The sequence below is a fragment of the Rhinoraja longicauda genome, chromosome 41, assembly GCF_053455715.1.
Source record: "Rhinoraja longicauda isolate Sanriku21f chromosome 41, sRhiLon1.1, whole genome shotgun sequence".
Lineage (NCBI taxonomy): Eukaryota > Metazoa > Chordata > Chondrichthyes > Rajiformes > Arhynchobatidae > Rhinoraja > Rhinoraja longicauda.
In genome coordinates, this window is record NC_135993.1 from 8595575 (window position 1) to 8618626 (window position 23052).

Sequence of the window (23052 nt, forward strand, 5' to 3'; positions counted from 1 at the left end):
AGAGAGAGAGAGAGAGAGAGAGAGATGGGAGGGAGAAAGTGAATGTAGGGAGAAGAGGACAGAGAGAAAAGGGGGTTTGCGGCAGAAATGTCAAAAACAGAACAGAACTGAAGAAGGGTCTCGACCCGAAATGTCACCCATCCCTTCTCTCATAGAAACATAGAAACATACATTCAGTGAATTGGCCTCCACTGCCTTCTGCGGCAGAGAAACATGGAAACATAGAAAACAGGTGCAGGAGGAGGCCATTCGGCCCTTCGAGCCAGCACCGCCATTCATTGTGATCGTGGCTGATCATCCACAATCAGTACCCCGTGCCTGCCTTCTCCCCATACCCCTTGATCCCACTAGCCACAGAGCTCTATCTAACTCTCTTTTAAATTCATCCAGTGAATCGGCCTCCACTGCCCTCTGTGGCAGAGAATTCCACAGATTCACAACTCCCTGGGTGGAAAAGTTTTTTCTCATCTCAGTCCTAAATGGCCTCCCCTTTATTCTTAGACTGCGACCCCTGGTTCTGGACTCCCCCAGATTACATGGGGAACATTTTTCCTGCGTCCCTCCGGAGATGCTGCCTGTCCCGCTGAGTTACTCCAGCAGTTTGTGTCTTATCTTCGGTGCAAAGCAGCATCTGCAGTTCCTTCCCACACGATCGGCAGCGGGATTATGAAAGCTGTGTTGACTGGATCATCCTGCGCACATTCAAACCAAACGACATGTCCGCACTGGATGTTGTCTCTGCTGCTGGTGACTAACCCCAGCAATCCCAGTGACTAACCCCAGCAATCCCAGTAAACAACAGGGCCCAGCCCCACATGGCTAGTGTGGATCAGCCTGCAACAGAGTCCAGGACACAGCATGCTGTAGTAACTCAGCGGGACAGGCAGCATCTCTGGAGAGAAGGAATGGGTGACGTTTCGGGTCGAGACCCTTCTTCAGATGCTGGTTTAAACCAAAGATAGACACAGCATGCTGGAGTAACACAGCAGGTCAGGCAGCATCTCTGGAGAGAAGGAATGGGTGACGTTTCGGGTCGAGACCCTTCTTCAGACTGGAGAAACATGCACAAACAATGGCCTACAACCCACCCACCCTCACAGTGCCGCAGCGGGTAGAGCTGCTGCCTCATAGCGCCAGAGACCTGGGTTCCATCCCGAGCTCTGTGCGTGTGTGGAGTTTGCACGCTCTCCCCGTGACCGCGTGGGTTTCCCCCGGGTGCTCCGAGACTCGAGTGCCTGAGCCACAGGAGGAGGTCGATGCCATGTAACGTGACCTCCCAACCTCTAAACCCATTGACATCCAGAATTGCCCATAGTAGGGGAATCGACGACCAGAGGACACAGGTTCAAGGTGAAGGGGAAAAGATTTAATCGGAATCCGAGGGGTAACTTTTTCACGCAAAGGGTGGCGGGTGTATGGAACGAGCTGCCGGAGGAGGTAGTTGAGGCTGGGACTATCCCAACGTTTAAGAAACAGTTAGACAGGTACATGGATAGGACGGGTTTGGAGGGATATGGAGCAAGCGCAGGCAGGTGGGACTAGTGTAGCTGGGACATGTGGGCTGAAGGGCCTGTTTCTTAAACGTTTCTTGAGGGCGTGCAGCGTAGGTTTACTAGGTTAATTCTCGGAATGGCGGGACTGTCATATGTTGAAAGACTGGAGCGACTAGGCTTGTATACACTGGAATTTAGAAGGATGAGAGGGGATCTCATCGAAACGTATAAGATTATTAAGGGGTTGGACACGTTAGAGGCAGGAAATATGTTCCCAATGTTAGGGGAGTCCAGAACCAGGGGCCACAGTTTAAGAATAAGGGGTAGGCCATTTAGAACAGAGATGAGGAAAAACTTTTTCAGTCAGAGGGTTGTGAATCTGTGGAATTCTCTGCCTCAGAGGGCAGTGGAGGCCAATTCTCTGAATACATTCAAGAGAGAGCTAGATAGAGCTCTTAAGGATAGCGGAGTCAGGGGGTATGGGGAGAAGGCAGGAACGGGGTACTGATTGAGAACGATCAGCCATGATCACATTGAATGGCGGTGCTGGCTCGAAGGGCCGAATGGCCTACTCCTGCACCTATTGTCTATTGTCTATTTCCACACTGCATCGCTCTGTGACTCTGTCAGGAAGTGTCCAATCTTCCCATAGAGCTTCCTGGTCGTGGGTGGTGATGTCAAGGGGAAACGTTCCCGGGATTTGGACCGTAGCCTGGACCGTAGTCTTGTTGACCTGTAGATGGCTTCCTGCAGGAAATCCTCAATGTATTTGCCTTGGCATCCGTGAGATGCTGAGTCCTTCATTTCCGAGCTTGGCCATTTTCTCACGGTGGCGCGGCGGTAGAGTTGCTGCCTCACAGCGCCAGAGACCCGGGTTCAATCCCGACTATGGGCGCTGTCTGCACGGAGTTTGTACGTTCTCCCCGTGGCTTTTCTCCGGGTGCTCCGGTTTCCTCCCACACTCCAAAGACGTGCAGGTTCGTCGGTTAATTGGCTCGGTGTCAATGTATAAGTGTGAGTTGTCCCTGGTGTGCGTTTGATAGTGTTAACGTGCGGGGATCACTGGTCAGCGTAGACTCGGTGGGCCGAAGGGCCTGTTTCCGCGCTGTATCTCTAAACTAAACTAAACCAGAGAACCTAAGTTTAAGATGAGAGTGGAAAGATTTAATCGGAACCTGAGGGGCAACCTTTTTCACACAGAGGGTGGTGCATGTATGGAACGAGCTGCCGGAGGAGGTGGTTGAGGCTGGGACTAAAAGTCCATTATGTAACCCAATCTGCTCAACTATTCCCCCTAGAACTACCTTCAGACTTTAGAGATACAGCGTGGAAACAGGCCCTTCAGCCCACCGGGTCCATGCTGACCCCAGTGATCACCCCACACACTAGCACTCTGCTACACACACTAGGGACAATTTAGCCTTTAAACCTGTATCTTTGGAGCGCGGGAGGAAACCGGAGTTCCTGGAGAAAACCCACTTGGTCACGGGGAGAACGTACAAACTCCGTACAGACAGCGCCTGTAGTCAGGATCGAACCCAGGTCTCTGGCGCTGTGAGGCGACAACTCTACCGCTGCGCCACCGTTCCGCCATCCAGCCCCACACATAGAAACAAAGAAAAATAGGTGCAGCAGGAGGCCATTCGGCCCTTCGAGCCAACACTGCCATTCAATATGTTCATGACTGATCATCTAAAATCAGTACCCTGTTTCTGCTTTTTCCCCCCATATCCCTTGATTCCGTTAGCCCCAAGAGCTAAATCTAACTCTCTCTTGAAAACATCCAGTGAATTGGCCTCCACTGCCCTCTGTGGCAGAGAATTCCACAGATTCCACAGATTCACAACTCTCTGGGTGAAAAAGTGTTTCCTCATCTCAGTCCAAAATGGCCGACCCCTTATTCTTGGGTATGGAGTGTGGAAGAAACCAACGGACCCTTCCAATCTATGGGTGGAGGAGCACCAAAACTTGCCAAAATTCCCCTGCTGTTATCGGCAAGCACTCAGCAACTCCTCAACATCGGCAAGAAGAAAGGCTCCAAGTATTGAAGCCCATTTATGTGGAGTTTGTACGTTCCTGTTGACCATTTGTGTGGAGTTTGTACGTTCCTGTTGACCATTTGAGGACCTGTAGTCCACCCACAACATCTTGGCGCAGCGGTAGAGTTGCTGCCTTACCGCGCCAGAGACCCGGGTTCGATCCTGGCTACGGGTGCTGTCTGTACGGAGTTTGTACGTTCTCCCGTGAGTTTTCCCCAAGATCTTCGGTTTCCTCCCACACTCCAAAGACGTACAGGCATGTAGGTTAATTGGCTTGGTACAAGTGTAAATTGTCCCTAGTGTGTGTCGGATAGTGTTTGAGTGCGGGGATTGCCGGTCGGCGTGGACCCGGTGGGCCGAAGGGCCTGTTTCCGTGCTGTATCGCTAAATTAAACTAAACCAAACAAGAAACTGCAGATGCTGGTTTACAAAGAAAAAGACACAAAGTGCTGGAGTAACTCAAGAAGGCTGGGCAGCACCTCTGGAGAACACGGGGAGGCAACGTTTCGGGTTGGGGCCCTTCTTCAGGCTGAAACGTCACCTATCCGTGTTCTCCAGGGATGCTGCCTGACCCGGCTGCCTCGGAAAAGCTGGGAACAATGTTGTGCATTCTGTGTCTTCCTCTTCCCACCTCCACCCATTGTCCTTGTGTTGGGCTTGAGCGCATTTGCGCAGAGTATTTCCTGTTTCCACGCTGCATCTCTAAACTAATCTTTGTCCGTTCTCCCCGTGACTTTTCTCCAGGTGCTTCGGTTTCCTCCCACACTCCAAAGACGTGTAGGCATGTAGGTTAATTGGCTTGGTACAAGTGTAAATTGTCCCTAGTGCGTGTCGGATAGTGTTCGAGTGCGGGGATCGCCAGTCGGCGTGGACCCGGTGGGCCGAAGGGCCCGTTTCCGCGCTGTATCGCTAAATTAAACAAGAAACTGCAGATGCCGGTTTACAAAGAAAAAGACACAAAGTGCTGGAGTAACTCAAGAAGGTTGGGCAGCATCTCTGGAGAACACGGGGAGGCAACGTTTCGGGTTGGGGCCCTTCTTCAGGCTGAATCTTAAGGATAGCGGAGTCAGGGGGTATGGGGAGAAAGCAGGAACGGGGTACTGATTGAGAATGACCAGCCATGATCACATTGAATGGCGGTGCTGGCTCGAAGGGCCGAATGGCCTACTCCTGCACCTATTGTCTATTGTCCATTGAATCATCACCTATCCGTGTTCTCCAGGGATGCTGCCTGACCCGCTGAGTTGCCCCAGCACTTTGTGTCTTTCCCCCCCCCCCCACCAAACATTGACTCCATCTACACGTCACGCTGCCTCGGAAAAGCTGGGAACAATGTTGTGCATTCTGTGTCTTCCCCTTCCCACCTCCACCCAATGTCCTTGTGTTGGGCTTGAGCGCATTTGCGCAGAGTATTTCCTGTTTCCACGCTGCATCTCTAAACTAATCTTTGTACATTCTCCCCGTGACTTTTCTCCGGGTGCTCCGGTTTCCTCCCACACTCCAAACGCGTGCAGGTTCGTTGGTTAATTGGCTTGGTGTCAATGTATAAGTGTAAGTTGTCCCTGGTGTGCGTTTGATAGTGTTAACGTGTGGGGATCGCTGGTCGGCGCAGACTCGGTGGGCCGAAGGGCCTGTTTCCGCGCTGTATCTCTAAACTAAACTAAACCAGAGAACCTAGGTTTAAGATGAGAGTGGAAAGATTTAATCGGAACCTGAGGGGCAACCTTTTTCACACAGAGGGTGGTGCATGTATGGAACGAGCTGCCGGAGGAGGTAGTTGAGGCTGGGACTAAAAGTCCATTAAGTAACCCAATCTGCTCAACCATTCCCCCTAGAACTATCTTTAGACTTTAGAGATACAGCGTGGAAACAGGCCCTTCAGCCTACCGGGTCCATGCTGACCCCAGTGATCACCCCACACACTAGCACTCTGCTACACACACTGGGGACAAATTGCAGAATCCAATTAGCCTTCAAACCTGTACGTCTTTGGAGCGTGGGAGGAAACCGGAGATCCTGGAGAAAACCCACTTGGTCACGGGGAGAACGTACAAACTCCGTACAGACAGCGCCTGTAGTCAGTATCGAACCCAGGTCTCTGGCGCTGTGAACCGACAACTCTACCGCTGCGCCACCGTGCCGCCATCCAGCCCCACACATAGAAACATAGAAAAACAGGCCATTCAATATGTTCATGGCTGATCATCTAAAATCAGTACCCTGTTTCTGCTTTTTCCCCCCATACATATCCCTTGATTCCGTTAGCCCCAAGAGCTAAATCTAACTCTCTCTTGAAAACATCCAGTGAATTGGCCTCCACTGCCCTCTGTGGCAGAGAATTCCAGATTCACAACTCTCTGGGTGAAAAAGTTTTTCCTCATCTCAGTCCAAAATGGCCGACCGCTTATTCTTGGGTATGGAGTGTGGAAGAAACCAACGGACCCTTCCAATCTATGGGTGGAGGAGCACCAAAACTTGCCAAAATTCCCCTGCTGTTATCGGCAAGCACTCAGCAACTCCTCAACATCGGCAAGAAGAAAGGCTCCAAGTATTGAAGCCCATTTGTGTGGAGTTTGTACGTTCCTGTTGACCATTTGAGGACCTGTAGTCCACCCACAACATCTTGGCGCAGCGGTAGAGTTGCTGCCTCACCGCGCCAGAGACCCGGGTTCGATCCTGGCTACGGGTGCTGTCTGTACGGAGTTTATACGTTCTCCCCATGAGTTTTCCCTGAGATCTTCGGTTTCCTCCCACACTCCAAAGACGTGTAGGTATGTAGGTTAATTGGCTTGGTACAAGTGTAAATTGTCCCTAGTGTGTGTCGGATAGTGTTCGAGTGCGGGGATCGCCGGTCGGCGTGGACCCGGTGGGCCGAAGGGCCCGTTTCCGCGCTGTATCGCTAAATTAAACAAGAAACTGCAGATGCCGGTTTACAAAGAAAAAGACACAAAGTGCTGGAGTAACTCAAGAAGGTTGGGCAGCATCTCTGGAGAACACGGGGAGGCAACGTTTCGGGTTGGGGCCCTTCTTCAGGCTGAATCTTAAGGATAGCGGAGTCAGGGGGCATGGGGAGAAAGCAGGAACGGGGTACTGATTGAGAATGATCAGCCATGATCACATTGAATGGCGGTGCTGGCTCGAAGGGCCGAATGGCCTACTCCTGCACCTATTGTCTATTGTCTATTGAATCGTCACCTATCCGTGTTCTCCAGGGATGCTGCCTGACCCGCTGAGTTGCTCCAGCACTTTGTGTCTTTCCCCCCCCCACCCCACCAAACATTGACTCCATCTACACGTCACGCTGCCTCGGGAAAGCTGGGAACAATGTTGTGCATTCTGTGTCTTCCCCTTCCCACCTCCACCCATTGTCCTTGTGTTGGGCTTGAGCGCATTTGCACAGAGTATTTCCTGTTTCCGCGCTGCATCTCTAAACAAAACTGATTCAGAATCAGAATCAGAATTACCTTTATTTGTCATCCAAAAAACAAGTCTTTTGGACGAGAACTAAAATCTACTACAACCCCCCTGGCAAGCGGACAAAGCAGAGGCATGGCAGAGATCTTTGTAAAATTCGTCAATTTATTTACAAACGTGTTTCTGTACATTAGAAATGTCCAAACGTGTGAATGGTGCGGGAATTCACCGACACCGGACCGGGTCAGCTTGGCTAATACTGAGTCGATGTGCGGCAGAGGTCAGAGACTGCTTACCCAGGGGGAAAGTGCTTTCTGCCCCACTCTGAAGCACTGGTCCATGTTCAGGCATGGGTTTCCAACTGTCCCGTATCAGCCGGGACGTCCCGTATTTTGGGCTAAATTGGTTCGTCCCGTACGGGACCGCCCTTGTCCCGTGTTAGTAGGGTTGCCAACTTCCTCGCTCCTAAATAAGGGACAAAGGGTGACGTCACCGCCCCGCGCCCCCACGTGACCTCACCCAGCCAGCGGCCACGTGCTCCCGCTCCACCAATGGCATCCGCCATTGGTGGAGCGGGAGCACGTGGGTTGCTGGCTGGGCGAGGTCATGTGGGGCGCGGGGCGGTGACGTCACGCTTTGTCCCGTATTTGGGGGCGAGGAAGTTGGCAACCCCTGGTTAAACAGCAGAACACGGGCAAGGCGCACGTTCGCACGCAGCCTCTGCAAGTTAGCCCTCGACATCAGCACCGCTCGAAGCAGCAGCCTACGCGGACGGTCAGCGTAGCATCGTCTCCGTGCTTTGCCCGCGCCTTACTCAAGGCGTGAGGTTCGCCGGGGAGGGAGCAGGGCGACTGTCTACTCACCTCAGCTGAGCAGGCGGTCAGTGCAGGCCATGGACTGGCGCACCACTGCTGGACGAGGGTGTGGGCCAGCATGGACTCGTGTCGTGATCAGTGCTAATTCCAGCGGACAGCAGCGGGGCGAGGGGCCGAAGCTCCTTCTCCTGGCCCGAGGTTTCAAACTATTGGCCCCAGCCACTCCGTGAGAAAGACACGCAAGCACACATGTTTGCACATACACATGTATACACGCACATGCACACACGTGCATGCAATACATCTAAGCATGCACACCCACATATGTATGCACATGTGCATGCATACACGCACGCATGTGCGCACACACACATGTATTCACGCACATGCACACACGTGCATGCACATCCATGTATGCATGCACACAAACATATGTATGCACATTTACATGCACTAATGTATGCACGCACCCATGTATACACACACGTGCATGCACTTTCATGTAAGCATGCACACCCACATATGTATGCACATGCGCATGCATACACACACACACACATGCATACACACACATGTATACACACGCATGCACACACATGCATGCACATCCATGTATGCATGCACACAAACTTATGCATGCACATTTACATTCATGCATTCACTAATGTATGCACACATGTATGCACGTGCATGCACACACATGTAAGCATGCACACCCACATATGTATGCACATGTACATGCATACACGGATGCTTGTATGCACACACACATATGAATTTACATGCACACATAAGTACATGCACACACATGTGTGTATGTCCACACATGCAAGCACTCACACGCATATTTATGCACATGCACACACATGCACACACGCATGTATGCACGTAAATGTAGCATACGCACACACACAGGCACTCCGCTGTCCAAGGAACCTGCTCACCGTTGCACGTAGTCTCGGATTATCCTCACTTGATAATATTAAATCATGTCCACAACGTTATAGTGCAATTCTAAGAGATCACCAGAGATTAGCTCGGGTGAAGTGCGCGGCAACAGTGTGGGGGGAGGGGTCGCCCTGGCGACGGCCAGCGCCACCGTGGACGGGACAGCGTACTGGAGAAAGCAGGAACAAGGTACGGCGGTGCTGCCTCGAAGGGCCGAATGGCCACCTCCTGCACCTGTTTTCTATGTTACTACTGGATCAAGGTGGAGCCGGCATTGCCACAGAGCCCCTGGCGTGTGAGACTCACACCATTAACCCTTGTCGTGCTGTGGATCTGTGACCGGTCAGTGGTCTTGTGCACTTGGGCAGTCAACACCCCAGCGGTATGAATACTGACTTCTCTAACTTCAAGCAACCCGCCCTTCCTCTCTCTCCATCTCTCCTCCACCCTAGTTCTTCGACCTGTCCGACTGTCCCCTAGGGTTGCCAACCGTCCCATATTAGCCGGGACATGCCGTATTTTGGGCTAAATTGGTTTATCCCGTACGGGACCGCCCTTGTCCCGTATTAGTAGGGTTGCCAACTATCTCCCTCCCAAATAAGGGACAAAGGGTGACGTCACCGCCCCGCGCAACCTCACCCAGCCAGCGGCCACGTGCTCCCGCTCCACCAATGGCGGCCGCCCGGGCAGGGAGGCGGGTTGCTACACAACCTCCGTTAGGCGAACACACTCCGTTAACCTACACTGTCCCGGCCGACAGCGGCCCGCGGGCCTAATGCGGGACAAGGGAGGCCCAAAATACGGGATGTCCCGGCCAATACGGGACAGTTGGCGACCCTAGTTAGAGGGGTATGAGCTCCCTACACGCACGGGAACATTTACAGTGGGCCAATTAACCTACAAACCCACACGCCTTTGGGATGTACTGGAGCACCTGTTAGATAGAGCTCTAGGGGCTAGCGGAATCAAGGGGTATGGGGAGAAGGCAGGCACGGGTTACTGATTGTGGATGATCAGCCGCCATCACGATGAATGGCGGTGCTGGCTCGAAGGGCAAAATGGCCTCCTCCTGCACCTGTTTTTCTATGAACCCGGAGGGCATGCCATGCGGTCACAGGTAGAACGCACAAACTCCACACACACACGCACACATGCACAAACGCACACACGCATGCACACACGCACACGCACACACACACACACACACAGACTGACACCACCCCAGGTCAGGATTGAACCTGGGCCTCTGGCACCGTGAGGTAGCGGTTCTACCAGCAGTGCCACCGTGCTGCCCAGACCCACAGGACTATGTTAAAGACAGGCTCCGAAAATCAACCAGTTTAAATACAGCTCTCGATTTATAAATTATAAGAATCTCTGCAAGTTAAAAAAATATGAAGAACACTAGACATAGACTACAGCAGTGCTGCTGCACTAGACATGTGCATGGGGCTAAAACTGTACACTGTTCGGAGACCCTTACGGTAGTGGTCTTTCCCCCCACGCCCAACAAGATGGGGGGGAAGAGGGGCTCCAGTTTTGGCACAGTTGGTCACCCTGCGCCGAGTTTTGCCGTGCCAGGCACCCGTCGGTTGGCATCCGAGACGCCCGCCAGCTCTCTGGGCACGTGGACCTGTCAAGTGGACCTTCAGCTGCACTTGCACGACTTCACCACCATGTTGGACAGCTGCTCCACTTTGGCCTGCCGCCCAACGTAGTACAGGATGGTCAGGGGCTCCAGCAACTGCGGCACACAGCACGGAGAGGCCGACGCGCCGGGGTTGTGCATGTTGTACAGACCCAGAACCTGCCGTGGAAAGGAGAGAGAGAGGAGCAGGCCCCGTCAGTGTTATCGCCACAAGAGGAGAATGAGTTCAATATCTGCATGTGTTTTATATAGGGGTTGCCAACTTCCTCACTCCCAAATAAGGGACAAGGTGACGCCTCCGCCCCGCGCCACACGTGACCTCACCCAGCCAGCGGCCACATGCTCCCACTCCACCAATGATGGCCGGTAGGCGGGTTGCTATGCGACCTCCATTATGCAAACACACTCGGCCCCGCTCCCCGAACACACTCCGTTAGCCTACAGTGTCCGGGCCTACAGCGGCCCCCGGGCCTACAGTGTCCGGGCCTACAGTGTCAGGGCCTACAGTGTCCCCCGGGCCTACAGTGTCCCCCGGGCCTACAGTGTCCCCCGGGCCTACAGTGTCCCCCGGGCCTACAGTGTCCCCCGGGCCTACAGTGTCCGGGCCTACAGTGTACGGGCCTACAGTGTACGGGCCACAGCGGCCCCCAGGCCTACAGTGTCCGGGCCTACAGTGTACGGGCGTACAGTGTACGGGCCTACAGTGTCTGGGCCTACAGTGTACGGGCCTACAGTGTAAGGGGCCTACAGTGTCTGAGCCTACAGCGTACGGGCCTACAGTGTACGGGCCACAGCGGCCCCCGGGCCTACAGTGTCCGGGCCTACAGTGTCCGGGCCTACAGTGTAAGGGGCCTACAGTGTAAGGGGCCTACAGTGTAAGGGGCCTACAGTGTAAGGGGCCTACAGTGTAAGGGGCCTACAGTGTAAGGGGCCTACAGTGTAAGGGGCCTACAGTGTAAGGGGCCTACAGTGTAAGGGGCCTACAGTGTAAGGGGCCTACAGTGTAAGGGGCCTACAGTGTAAGGGGCCTACAGTGTAAGGGGCCTACAGTGTAAGGGGCCTACAGTGTAAGGGGCCTACAGTGTAAGGGGCCTACAGTGTAAGGGGCCTACAGTGTAAGGGGCCTACAGTGTAAGGGGCCTACAGTGTAAGGGGCCTACAGTGTAAGGGGCCTACAGCGGCTCCCGGGCCTTCAGTGTCCAGGCCTACAGTGTAAGGGGAAACAACTGGCAACACAGCAGCAATCAGCAGTAGCAGCAGCAGCCAGCAGCAGCCAGCAGCAGCAGTAGCACCAAGCTGTGTTGCTTGGGAAGTAGTGTGTGGGGATTGTGTGGGGATTGTGTGGGGATTGTAAGGAGTAAGACCTGTGTGATCTCCCGGACTAGTTTCGATCGCCTAGCTTGGGGTCGGAGAGGAATTTCCCGGATTTTTTCCCAAATTGGCCTGGGTTTTTTATCCGGTTTTTCGCCTCTCCCAGGAGATCACTCTGTTCTTTTGGGTGGGCGGTTGGAGCGGTTGGAGTAGCGGCCGGGCGGTAGGTTTAGTAACTGAGCGCGGGGCTTTGTTTGGAGAGTATGACTGCCAGGGCAGTTTTTTGTTCTGGGTGTCAGATGTGGGGAATCTGGGAGTCTGATAGTCTTCCAGACATCCACATCTGCGCCAGGTGTGACGAGATGGGGCTCCTAAGGGACCGTATTTGGAACCTGGAGCGGCAGATTGATGACCTCCGTCTGATCAGGGAGAGTGAGGAGGTTATAGATAGGAGTTACAGGGAGGTGGTCACTCCTAGACCACGGGAGGTAGACAAGTGGGTCACTGTTAGGGGGGGCAAGGAACAGAGGCAGGGACTAGGGAGTACCCCGGTGGCTGTACCCCTTGGAAATAAGTACTCCTGTTTAAGTACTGTTGGGGGGGACAGCCTACCTGGGGGCAGCGACGGTGCCCGGGCCTCTGGCAAGGAGCCCGGCCCTGTTGCTCAGAAGGGTAGGGAAAGGAAGAGGAGAGCAGTAGTAATAGGGGACTCTATAGTGAGGGGGTCAGATAGGCGTTTCTGTGGACGCAGTCGGGAGACCCGGATGGTGGTTTGCCTCCCTGGTGCCGGTGTCCGGGATGTGTCTGAGCGTGTCCAGGATATCCTGAAAGGGGAGGGAGAGGAGCCAGAGGTCGTGGTACATATAGGTAGGTACCAACAATATAGGTAGGATAAGGGAAGAGGTCCTGAAAGGAGAATTCAGGGGGCTAGGAAGAGAGTTAAAAAAAAGGACTTCCAAAGTAATAATCTCAGGCTTACTGCCTGTGCCACGCGATAGTGAGAATAGGAATGGAGTGAGGTGGAGGATAAATACGTGGCTGAGGAACTGGTGCAGGGAGCAGGGTTTCAAGTTTCTGGATCATTGGGACCTCTTCTGGGGGAAGTATGACCTGTACAAAAAGGACGGGTTGCATCTGAACCCGAGGGGAACCAATATCCTGGCGGGGAGATTTGCTAAAATAACTGCGGAGACTTTAAACTAGTACGGTTGGGGGGAGGGACTCAAACACAGATAGCTAATAGGCAGTGTGTGAGGCAGGAGGCAGAAAAGGGAAACACTCAGACCCAATATGTAGGAGAGAAAGAAGGGAAAAGAAATAAACTGAGAATAAGAAATGATGGGTCCCTTAAATGTGTATATTTTAATGCTAGGAGCATTGTAAGAAAGGTGGATGAGCTTAGAGCCTGGATTGACATCTGGAAGTATGATGTTGTGGCGATCAGTGAAACATGGTTGCAGGAGGGTTGCGATTGGCAATTAAATATTCCAAGATTTCATTGTTTCAGATGTGATAGAATCGGAGGGGCAAGAGGTGGGGGTGTTGCATTGCTTGTCAGGGAGGATATCACAGCAGTGCTTTGGCAGGACAGACTAGAAGGCTCGATTAAGGAGGCTGTTTGGGTGGAACTCAGAAATGAGAAAGGTTTAGCAACACTTATAGGGGTGTATTATAGACCGCCAAATAGGGAACGAGAATTGGAAGAGCAAATATGTAAGGAGATAGCAGATATTAGTAGTAAGCACAGAGTGGTGATTGTGGGTGATTTCAATTTTCCGTATATAGACTGGGAATCACATTCTGTTAAAGGGCTGGATGGTTTGGAGTTTGTAAAATGTGTGCAGGATAGTTTTTTGCAGCAATACGTAGAGGTGCCTACCAGAGAAGGGGCAGTGTTGGACCTCCTGTTAGGAAATGAGATGGGTCAGGTGACGGAGGTATGTGTTGAGGAGCACTTTGGGTCTAGTGATCATAATGCCATTAGTTTCAATATCATTCTGGAGAAGGTCAAATCTGGACCAAGGGTTGAGATTTTGGATTGGAGAAAGGCTAATTTTGAGGAGATGAGAAAGGATTTAAAAGGAGTGAAATGGAAATTGTTGTTTTATGAAAAGGATATAATAGAGAAATGGAGGATATTTAAAGGTGAAATTTTGAGAGTACAGAGTCTTTATGTCCCTGTTCGGTGGAAAGGAAAGAATAATAATTTGAAAGAGCCGTGGTTTTCCAGGGAAATTGGACACTTGGTTCAGAAAAAGAGGGAGATATACAATAAATATAAGCGGCAGGGAGTAAATGAGGTTCTTGAGGAATATAAAGAATGTAAAAGGAATCTTAAGAAGGAAATTAGAAAAGCGAAAAAAAGATATGAGGCTGCTTTGGCAAGTAATGTAAAAGTAAACCCCAAGGGGTTCTACAGATATGTCAATAGCAAAAGGATAGTGAGGGATAAAATTGGTCCATTAGAGAGTCAGAGTGGACAGCTATGTGCTGAGCCGGAAGAAATGGGGGAGATATTAAACAATTTCTTTTCTTCGGTATTTACCGAGGAGAAGGATATTGAATTATGTGAGGTAAGCGAAACAAGTAGAGTAGTGATGGAAATTAGGAGGATTAAAGAAGAGGAGGTACGGACACTTTTGAAGAATATAAAAGTGGATAAGTCTCCAGGTCCTGATAGGATATTCCCTAGGACATTGAGGGAAGTTAGTGCAGAAATAGCAGGGGCTATGACGGAAATATTTCAAACGTCATTAGAAACAGGGATGGTGCCGGAAGATTGGCGCATTGCGCATGTTGTGCCGTTGTTTAAAAAAGGTTCTAAAAGTAAACCTAGCAATTATAGACCTATTAGTTTGACGTCTGTGGTGGGAAAATTAATGGAAAAGATACTTAGGGACAATATATATAATTATTTGGATAATCAAGGCCTGATTAGAAACAGTCAACATGGATTTGTGCCTGGAAGGTCATGTTTGACTAATCTTCTTGAATTTTTTGAAGAGGTTACCAGGGAAATTGATAAGGGCAAGGCTGTGGATGTTGTCTATATGGACTTCAGTAAGGCATTTGACAAGGTTCCACATGGAAGGTTGATTAAGAAGGTTAAATCGTTGGGTATTAATAGTGAGGTTGCAAGATGGATTCAACAATGGCTGAATGGGAGATACCAGAGGGTAACGGTTGACAATTGTATGTCAGGTTGGAGGCCAGTGTCTAGTGGAGTGCCCCAAGGATCTGTGTTGGGTCCACTGTTGTTTGTCATTTACATTAATGATCTGGATGATGGTGTGGCAAATTGGATTAGTAAATATGCAGATGATACTAAGATAGGTGGAGTAGTTGATAGTGAGGTAGATTTTCAAAGTCTACAGAGAGACTTGGGCCTTTTGGAAGGGTGGGCTGAAAGATGGCAGATGGAGTTTAATGCTGATAAGCGTGAGGTGCTGCATTTTGGTAGGACAAATCAAAATAGGACGTACAGGGTAAATGGTAGGGAATTGAGGAATGCAGTGGAACAGAGGGATCTGGGAATAACTGTGCATTGTTCCCTGAAGGTGGAATCTCATGTGGATAGGGTGGTGAAGAAGGCGTTTGGTATGCTTGCCTTTATAAATCAGAGCATCGAGTATAGAAGTTGGGATGTAATGTTGAAATTGTACAGGGCATTGGTGAGGCCGAATCTGGAGTATGGTGTGCAGTTCTGGTCGCCAAATTATAGGAAGGATGTCGACAAAATGGAGAGGGTACAGAGGAGATTTACTAGAATGTTGCCTGGGTTTCAGCACTTAGGCTACAGAGAGAGGTTGAATAGGTTGGGTCTTTATTCTTTGGAGCGTAGAAGGTTGAGGGGGGACTTGATAGAGGTTTTTAAAATTTTGAGAGGGACGGACAGAGTTGACGTGGGTAGGCTTTTCCCTTTGAGAGTGGGGAAGATTCCAACAAGGGGACATAGCTTCAGAATTGAGGGACAAAGGTTTAGGGGTAACTTGAGGGGGAACTTCTTTACTCAGAGGGTTGTGGCTGTATGGAATGGGCTTCCGGTGGAAATGGTGGAGGCTGGCTCGATTTTATTATTTAAGAGTAAATTGGATAGGTATATGGATAGGAGGGGATTGGAGGGTTATGGTCTGAGTGCAGGTAGATGAGACTAGGTCAGGGAGAATGGTCGGCGTGGACTGGTAGGGCCGGACAGGCCTGTTTCCATGCTGTAGTTGTTATATTGTTATATGTTATATGTTATAAGGGGCCTACAGTGTACGGGCCTACAGTGTACGGGCCTACAGTGTACGGGCCTACAGTGTAAGGGGCCTACAGTGTAAGGGGCCTACAGCGCCTCCCGGGCGGTTCCGGTACGGGACAAACAAATTTAGCCCAACATACGGGATGTCCCAGCTAATACGGGACAGTTGGCGACCCTCGTTTTATATCTGCATGAAAGCCATTCTTAGTCACGTGTGTGACCAAAAATATGAAAAATTGTGGAATACATCTCTTCTAATTCTGAAAGTATTACAGGTATATTGTTTTGTACTGTATATATGACCTGTATATATCGAAGTTTATCAGGTGAAATGTTTATATGTCACGCTAACAATGTTTGTTCAGGGTCAGAGGCCAAATATGACTGGTCACGTGTGTGACCTCACACGGAAACTTTTTTTTCATAACTCAGTTTTATTTTACAAACTCTGTGAATTTTTTAAAAAGACATGCATTATAGTTCTGTAGGTAGGAAAATAGCAGGTAGTGAAGAAGATGAATCTCGTACAATAATTTTTTAATGTATTACTTTATGCGGTGATGTCTGATCACATGTGTGACATTTTGGTTCACTTTCCAAAGAATGGCCCATTAGTTTAACATCTGCATGAGTTTAATACCTGCATGAGTTTAACATCTGGATGAGTTTAACATCTGCATAGGTTTAATATCCGCATGAGTTTATTATCTGGATGAGTTTAACATCTGCATGAGTTTAACATCTGCATAAGTTTAACATCTTCATGAGTATAATACCTGCATGAGTTTAATATCTGCATGAGTTTAACATCTGCATAAGTTTAACATCTGCATGAGTTTAATATCTGCATGAGTTTAACATCTGCATAAGTTTAAAATCTGCATGAGTTTAATATCTGCATGAGTTTAATATCTGCATGAGTTTAACATCTGCATGAGTTTAACATCTGCATGAGTTTAACATCTGCATGAGTTTAATATCTACATGAGTTTAATACCTGCATGAGTTTAATACCTGCATGAGTTTAACATCTGTATAAGTTTAACATCTGCATGAGTTTAACATCTGCATGAGTTTAACATCTGCATGAGTTTAACATCTGCATATCGTCCAGGACAGTGTAGGCTAACGGAATGTGTTTGCCTGACGGAGGTTGTGTAGCAACCTGCCCTCCAGCCCGCGGGCCTAATACGGGACAAGGGTGGTCCCGTACGGGACAAACCAATTTAGCCCAAAACACGGGATGTCCCGACTAACACGGGACAGTTGGCGACCCTAGTTCCCACATAGGGTGGACAATGGGCGACACGACTGCACCTTACCACAGCATACTGAGTGTCCGTGCTCCAGATGTACGGACAGGGCCCCATGCAGAAGTTGGCGTGATATCCTTTGGGTTCGTGAATCCACTTCCAGCCCAGATCCTTGCGGAAATTGATGTACATGGGGTGAACGCAGCAAGACTGCTCCTCGGAGGACCTGTCGGCAAAGGGGCGGAATGGAAAGGGTTAATCCAAGCGCGCTCACCAGACATGGCGTGCAAAGCCTGTTGCCCCACACAGGCCGCAACCTTGACTTCCACAGATCGTTCACAGAACATGGTGGCGCAGCGGTAGAGTTACTGCCTCACAGCGCCAGAGACCCGGGTCCAATCTTAACTAAGGGTGCAGTCTGTATGGAGTTTGTACCTTCCCCTTGTGACCTTGTGGGTTTCCTCCGGGTGCTCTGGTTTCCTGCGCAGTGCCAGAGAGCCGGGTTCAATCTTAACTAAGGGTGCAGTCTGTATGGAGTTTGTACGTTCCCTCTGTGACCACGTGGGTTTTCTCCGGGTGCTCTGGTTTCCTGCCGCTGCACCAGAGACCCGTGTTCAATCTTAACTAAGAGTGCTGCCTGTATGGAGTTTGTATGTTCCCTCTGTGACCACGTGGGTTTCCTCCGGGTGCTTCGGTTTCCTCCCTCATCCTGAGACGTGGATCTTTATAGGCTAATTGGACCTCTGTAAATTGTCTCCGGTATGTTGGGTACAACTAGTGTACGAGATCGCTGGTCGGCGCAGACTCGGTATGTTGGGTACAACGCTGTATCTCTAAACTAAAACTTAAACGGAGAACATTGAACAGTTGTTTTTACGAGCTTTTATGCTCAACACCCCGACTGATGAAGGAAGCCTATCTCTGTACACTGTGAACGACTTGATTGTCTTTTCGCTGATGGGAGAGCACGCAACAAAAGCTTTTCACTGTACCTCGGTACACGTGACAATAAACAGTAGGCAGTATCAGCTACTGTACCATTGTACCACAACCAGAGAGCAGTGCTGAACTACTACCTACCACGGACTATAAATTGACCCACGGACTATCCTTGGTCGGACCTTGCTGGCTTTACCTTGCACTAAATGTTATTCCCTTATCATGTATCAATACACTATAAATAGCTCGACTGTCATAAGGTCATGTGATAGTCTACTCCGCCATTCAATCATGGCTGATCCACGTTATCTCGCCCAACCCCATTCTCCTGCCTTCTCCCCATAACCCCTGACACCCGGACTATCTGTTCAGATAGAGCTCTAGGGGCTAGCGGAATCAAGGGATATGGGGAGAAGGCAGGCACGGGTTACTGATTGTGGATGATCAGCCATGATCACAATGAATGGCGGTGCTGGCTCGAAGGGCCGAATGGCCTCCTCCTGCACCTATTTTCTATGTTTCTATGTTCATCAAGAATCTATCTATCTCTGCTTTAAAGATACCCATTGACTTGGCCTCCACAGCCATCTGTGCCAAAGAATTCCACAGATTCACCACCCTCCAACCCAAGAGATTCCTCCTCATCTTCCTAAAGGAACATCCTTTAATTCTGTGGCTGGTTAGCACGCAACAAAAGCATTTCACTGTACCTCGGTACACGGGACAATAAACTAAACTGGACTGGATCCGAGTGGAATTCTCTGCCTCAGAAGGCAGTGGAGGCCAATTCTCTGAATGCATTCAAGAGAGAGCTAGATAGAGCTCTTAAGGATAGCGGAGTCAGGGGGTATGGGGAGAATGCAGGAACGGGGTACTGATTGAGAATGATCAGCCATGATCACATTGAATTGTGGTGCTGGCTTGAAGGGCCGATTGGCCTCCTCCTGCACCTATTGTCTATTGAGTCACAGAGCATGGAGGAAGACAATACTGTCCCAGTAAGTCCCTGCCGCCCATCCACACTGACCCACCGGTTTCTCCTTGCATTCCCATTCACTCCATCCCGATTCTGCCGCCCACCTTAGTTTAGTTTAGTTTACAGATACAGCGCGGAAACAGGCCCTTCGGCCCACCGGGTCCGCGCCGACCAGCGATCCCCGCACACTAACACTATCCTACACACACTCGGGACAATTTTTTTTTACATTCGCCAAGCCAATTAACCTACAAACCTGCACGTCTTTGGAGTGTGGGAGGAAACCGAAGATCTCGGAGAAAAATCACGGGGAGAACGTACAAACTCCGTACAGACGGCGCCCGTAGTCGGGATGGAACCCGGGTCTCCGGCGCTGCATTCGCTGTAAGGCAGCAACTCTACCGCTGCGCCACCGTGACCGCCCCTCAAAGGTACCGAGGCAGCAAGAGGCTTTTGACTGTACCTGGGAGCACGTGATGGTAAACTGAACCGAGCTAAACTCACCGGGCTAAGCAGGATCCTGCGCTGATCTCTCGCTTCCTCCGGCTGTGCATCTCGGCTCTGGCGGATGGGGTGGACATGATGAGAATGTGCGGCGACTTAGGGCTCTTCTGGGAGAGAGCCGCCATATCTCCCCGCGCAGTTCCTGTGGGGCCAAGCAGAAGCACGTCAAGGAGGGCGGGCACTTAATCCAGAGGGGTCAGAGCTTTTATAGACAGGACTAGACCAAGTGGACCCGTTGGGCCCAAACCTCTCCTGCATTGGTGCAGCACCCTCTCCTCTCCCCCTCCCCTACCCCCCTCTCCCCCCTCCCCCCACTCCCTCCTCCGTCCTACCCCTCCCCTCTTCCCCTCCCTCCTCTCCCTCCCCACCCCTCCTCCACCTCCCCTCTTCCCCTCCCCCTCCCTCCTCCCCTAACCCCCTCCCTCTTCCCCTCCCTCCTCCCCCTCCCCTCCCCTCCCCTCCCCCTTCCCTCCTCCCCCTCCCCCCTCCCCCTCCTCTCCCCTCCCTCCGTCCTGCCCCTCCCCTCCCCTCCCCCAACCCCCTCCCTCTACCCCTCCCCCCTCCCTCCACCCACTCCATCCCCCTCAACCCCTCTTATCCTCCCTCCCTCCTTCCCCTTCTCCCCCTCCCCCCTCCCTCCCTCCCTAGGAGATAGATTTAAACTTTAAAATGTGAATAACTTCAAAACTATAACACCGATTTCAATGAAACTTCTCCCATTAGCACCAAAGGGACGACGGTGAGTAAGGTGGGCCTAAAATTGTCGCGCTATCGTGTACCGTTTTGGCTGTAGTTCAGGAACAAACAAACAAACAAACGAGAGTTTTAGTTTATAGATTACAGAAACCTGGAGGAAGATACAGACTAGAATCTATCGGAGTGGTTCATCTTGCTCCTCTAGTATCTTTGGGTGGGACTAGTGTAGATGGGACATGTTGGTCGGTGTGTGCAAGTAACCTCCTGCCCCCCCCGCCTTCTGCCCTCTCCACCCCTTCCACGACCTCCTCTCCAACTTAAAACTACTTTCTCCTGTATCTCCCCCTTCCCAGTTCCGACGAAGGAATTTCGACCCGGCATGTTGACTCGCGTTTCTCCTTCCGCAGATGCTGCCTGACCCGCCGGGTGTTTTCCAGCGCTTTCCAGTTTTTGTCTCAGATTTCCAGCACCTGCGGATTTTCTTTCCAATCTTGTGTCCTCACCCCCTTATTCAGTGGACAGAGTTGGAGGAGGAGAGAGCACGAGGGAGACAAAGTCCGGAAGGTATAATTACCGAAAAACTTCAGCTGGAGGTTTTTCCCTTCTTTGGAAGCGTCAGCATCGCAGGGACAGTGGACGGTGATCTTCAGCTGTTGCTCGGTTACTGCAAGGAAACAAACCATGGGTAACCTGAGGGGTGGCACGGTGGCGCGGCGATAGAGTTGCTGCCTCACAGCGCCAGTGACCCGGGCTCGATCCCAACCGCGGGGGCTTGTCTGTCCGCTCTACACGTGACACTGGAATTTAGAAGGAGATCTTATCGAAACGTATAAGATTATTAAGGGGTTGGACACGTTAGAGGCAGGAAACATGTTCCCAATGTTGGGGGAGTCCAGAACAAGGGGCCACACAGTTTAAGAATAAGGGGTAGGCCATTTAGAACGGAGATGAGGAAAAACATTTTCAGTCAGAGAGTTGTGAATCTGTGGAATTCTCTGCCTCAGAAGGCAGTGGAGGCCAATTCTCTGAATGCATTCAAGAGAGAGCTGGATAGAGCTCTTAAGGATAGCGGAGTCAGGGGGTAAGGGGAGAGGGCAGGAACGGGGTACTGATTGAGAATGATCAGCCATGATCACATTGAATGGTGGCGCTGGCTCGAAGGGCCGAATGGCCTCCTCCTGCACCTATTGTCTATGGACCTGCGCGGGTTTTCTCCGAGATCCTCGGTTTCATCTCACAAGGACGTGCAGGTTTGTAGGTCGATTGTCTCGCTATAAATGTACGTGTGTGTAGGATAGTGTTAATGTGCGGGGATCGCTGGTCCGCACGGGCCTGGTGGGCCGAAGGGCCTGTTTCCGTGCTGTGCCTCTGCACAAAAACATGGAAACATAGAAAATAGGTGCAGGAGTAGGCCATTCGGCCCATTCAAGCCAAAAAGACTTGTGCTTCCAAGGAAGATTCAACCTGCCTCGCTAACATACTGCTCCCATCTCCATGGCCCTCCCTCACCCAATATCAACACATTGGGCAGCTTACAATCCAGCGGTATGAATATTGATTTCTCTAACTTCAAGTAATCCTTGTGTAAGAAAATAACTGCCGATGCTGGTACAAATCGAAGGTATTTATTCACAAAATGCTGGAGTAACTCAGCGGGTCAGGCAGCATCTCAGGAGAGAAGGAATGGGTGACGTCTCGGGTCGAGACCCTTCTTCAGTCTGAAGAAGGGTCTCGACCCGAAACGTCACCCATTCCTTCTCTCCTGAGATGCTGCCTGACCTGCTGAGTTACTCCAGCATTTTGTGAATAAATACCTTCAAGTAATCCTTGATTCCCTTCTCTCTCCGTCCCTCTCCCACCCTAGTTTTAGTTTAGAGATACAGCGCGGAAACAGGCCCTTCGGCCCACCGGGTCCGCGCCGACCAGCGATCCCCGCACACTAACACTATCCTACACCCACTAGGGACAATTTTCACATTTACCAAGCCAATTAACCTACAAACCTGGACGTCTTTGGAGCGTGGGAGGAAACCGAAGATCTCGGAGAAAACCCACGCAGGTCACGGAGAGAACGTACAGACTGCGCCCGTGGTCGGGATCGAACTCGGGTCTCCGGCGCTGCATTCGCTGTAAGGCAGCAACTCTGCGCCACTGTGACTGATGGGATAACATCGGACATGTGAACGGGGTGGTGGGGGATCGCTGGTCGGCGCGGACCCGGTGGGCCGAAGGGCCTGTTTCCACGCTGTATCTCTAAAGTCTAAACACTGCTGTACAATTACCTTTGTTCTCGACCCATTTTTTCACTGTCTCAGTCACATCAAAGGAGATCCATTCGCTGTTCCCCTTGGTGTTCAGGATCCGGTTGTCCAGGTACATATTGGCATTGGGACGGTTCTGCATTAAATAGGACGTGAGTATTAGACAATAGACAATAGACAATGGGTGCAGGAGGAGGCCATTCGGCCCTTCGAGCCAGCACCGCCATTCAATGTGATCATGGCTGATCATTCAGGGGAAGTATTATTTCAGTGACAAATCTTCTCCTGCACATCTATATACTAAAACTCTCGTTTGTTCGTTTGTTTGTTCCTGAACTACAACCAAAACGGTACACGATAGTGCGACAATTTTAGGCCCACCTTACTCACCGTCGTCCCTTTGGTGCTAATGGAAGAAGTTTCATTGAAATCGGTGTCATATTTTTAAAGTTATTCTAATTTTAAAGTTTAGAAACATAGAAAAATAGAAACATAGAAAATAGGTGCAGGAG

General features: G+C 50.8%; 1 protein-coding gene across 1 annotated transcript; it reads right to left on the reverse strand.

Moving 5' to 3' along the window:
• Positions 1–7623: 7623 nt before the first annotated feature.
• LOC144611685 (transforming growth factor beta-1 proprotein-like) lies at positions 7624–22672 on the reverse strand. The gene is made up of 5 exons (XM_078430905.1): positions 22562–22672; positions 20854–20943; positions 19584–19725; positions 17234–17390; positions 7624–10516 (listed from the first exon to the last, which is right to left on the reverse strand). The coding sequence occupies exons 1-5, from the start codon at positions 22656–22658 to the stop codon at positions 10358–10360; spliced, it is 645 nt and encodes a 214-aa protein (XP_078287031.1). The 5' UTR covers positions 22659–22672; the 3' UTR covers positions 7624–10357.
• Between the last annotated feature and the right edge of the window lie 380 nt (positions 22673–23052).

Bases quoted from the DNA above. Each gene is read 5' to 3' on its own strand.
- LOC144611685 (XM_078430905.1), bottom strand. From the start codon at position 22,658: ATGTACCTGGACAACCGGATCCTGAACACCAAGGGGAACAGCGAATGG. The intron at 19,726-20,853 runs GTAATTATACCT...TTGGCCCCACAG, and splicing joins CCTCCAGCTGAAGTTTTTCG to GAACTGCGCGGGGAGATATG. The intron at 10,517-17,233 runs GTAAGGTGCAGT...TTTCCACGGCAG, and splicing joins CGGACACTCAGTATGCTGTG to GTTCTGGGTCTGTACAACAT.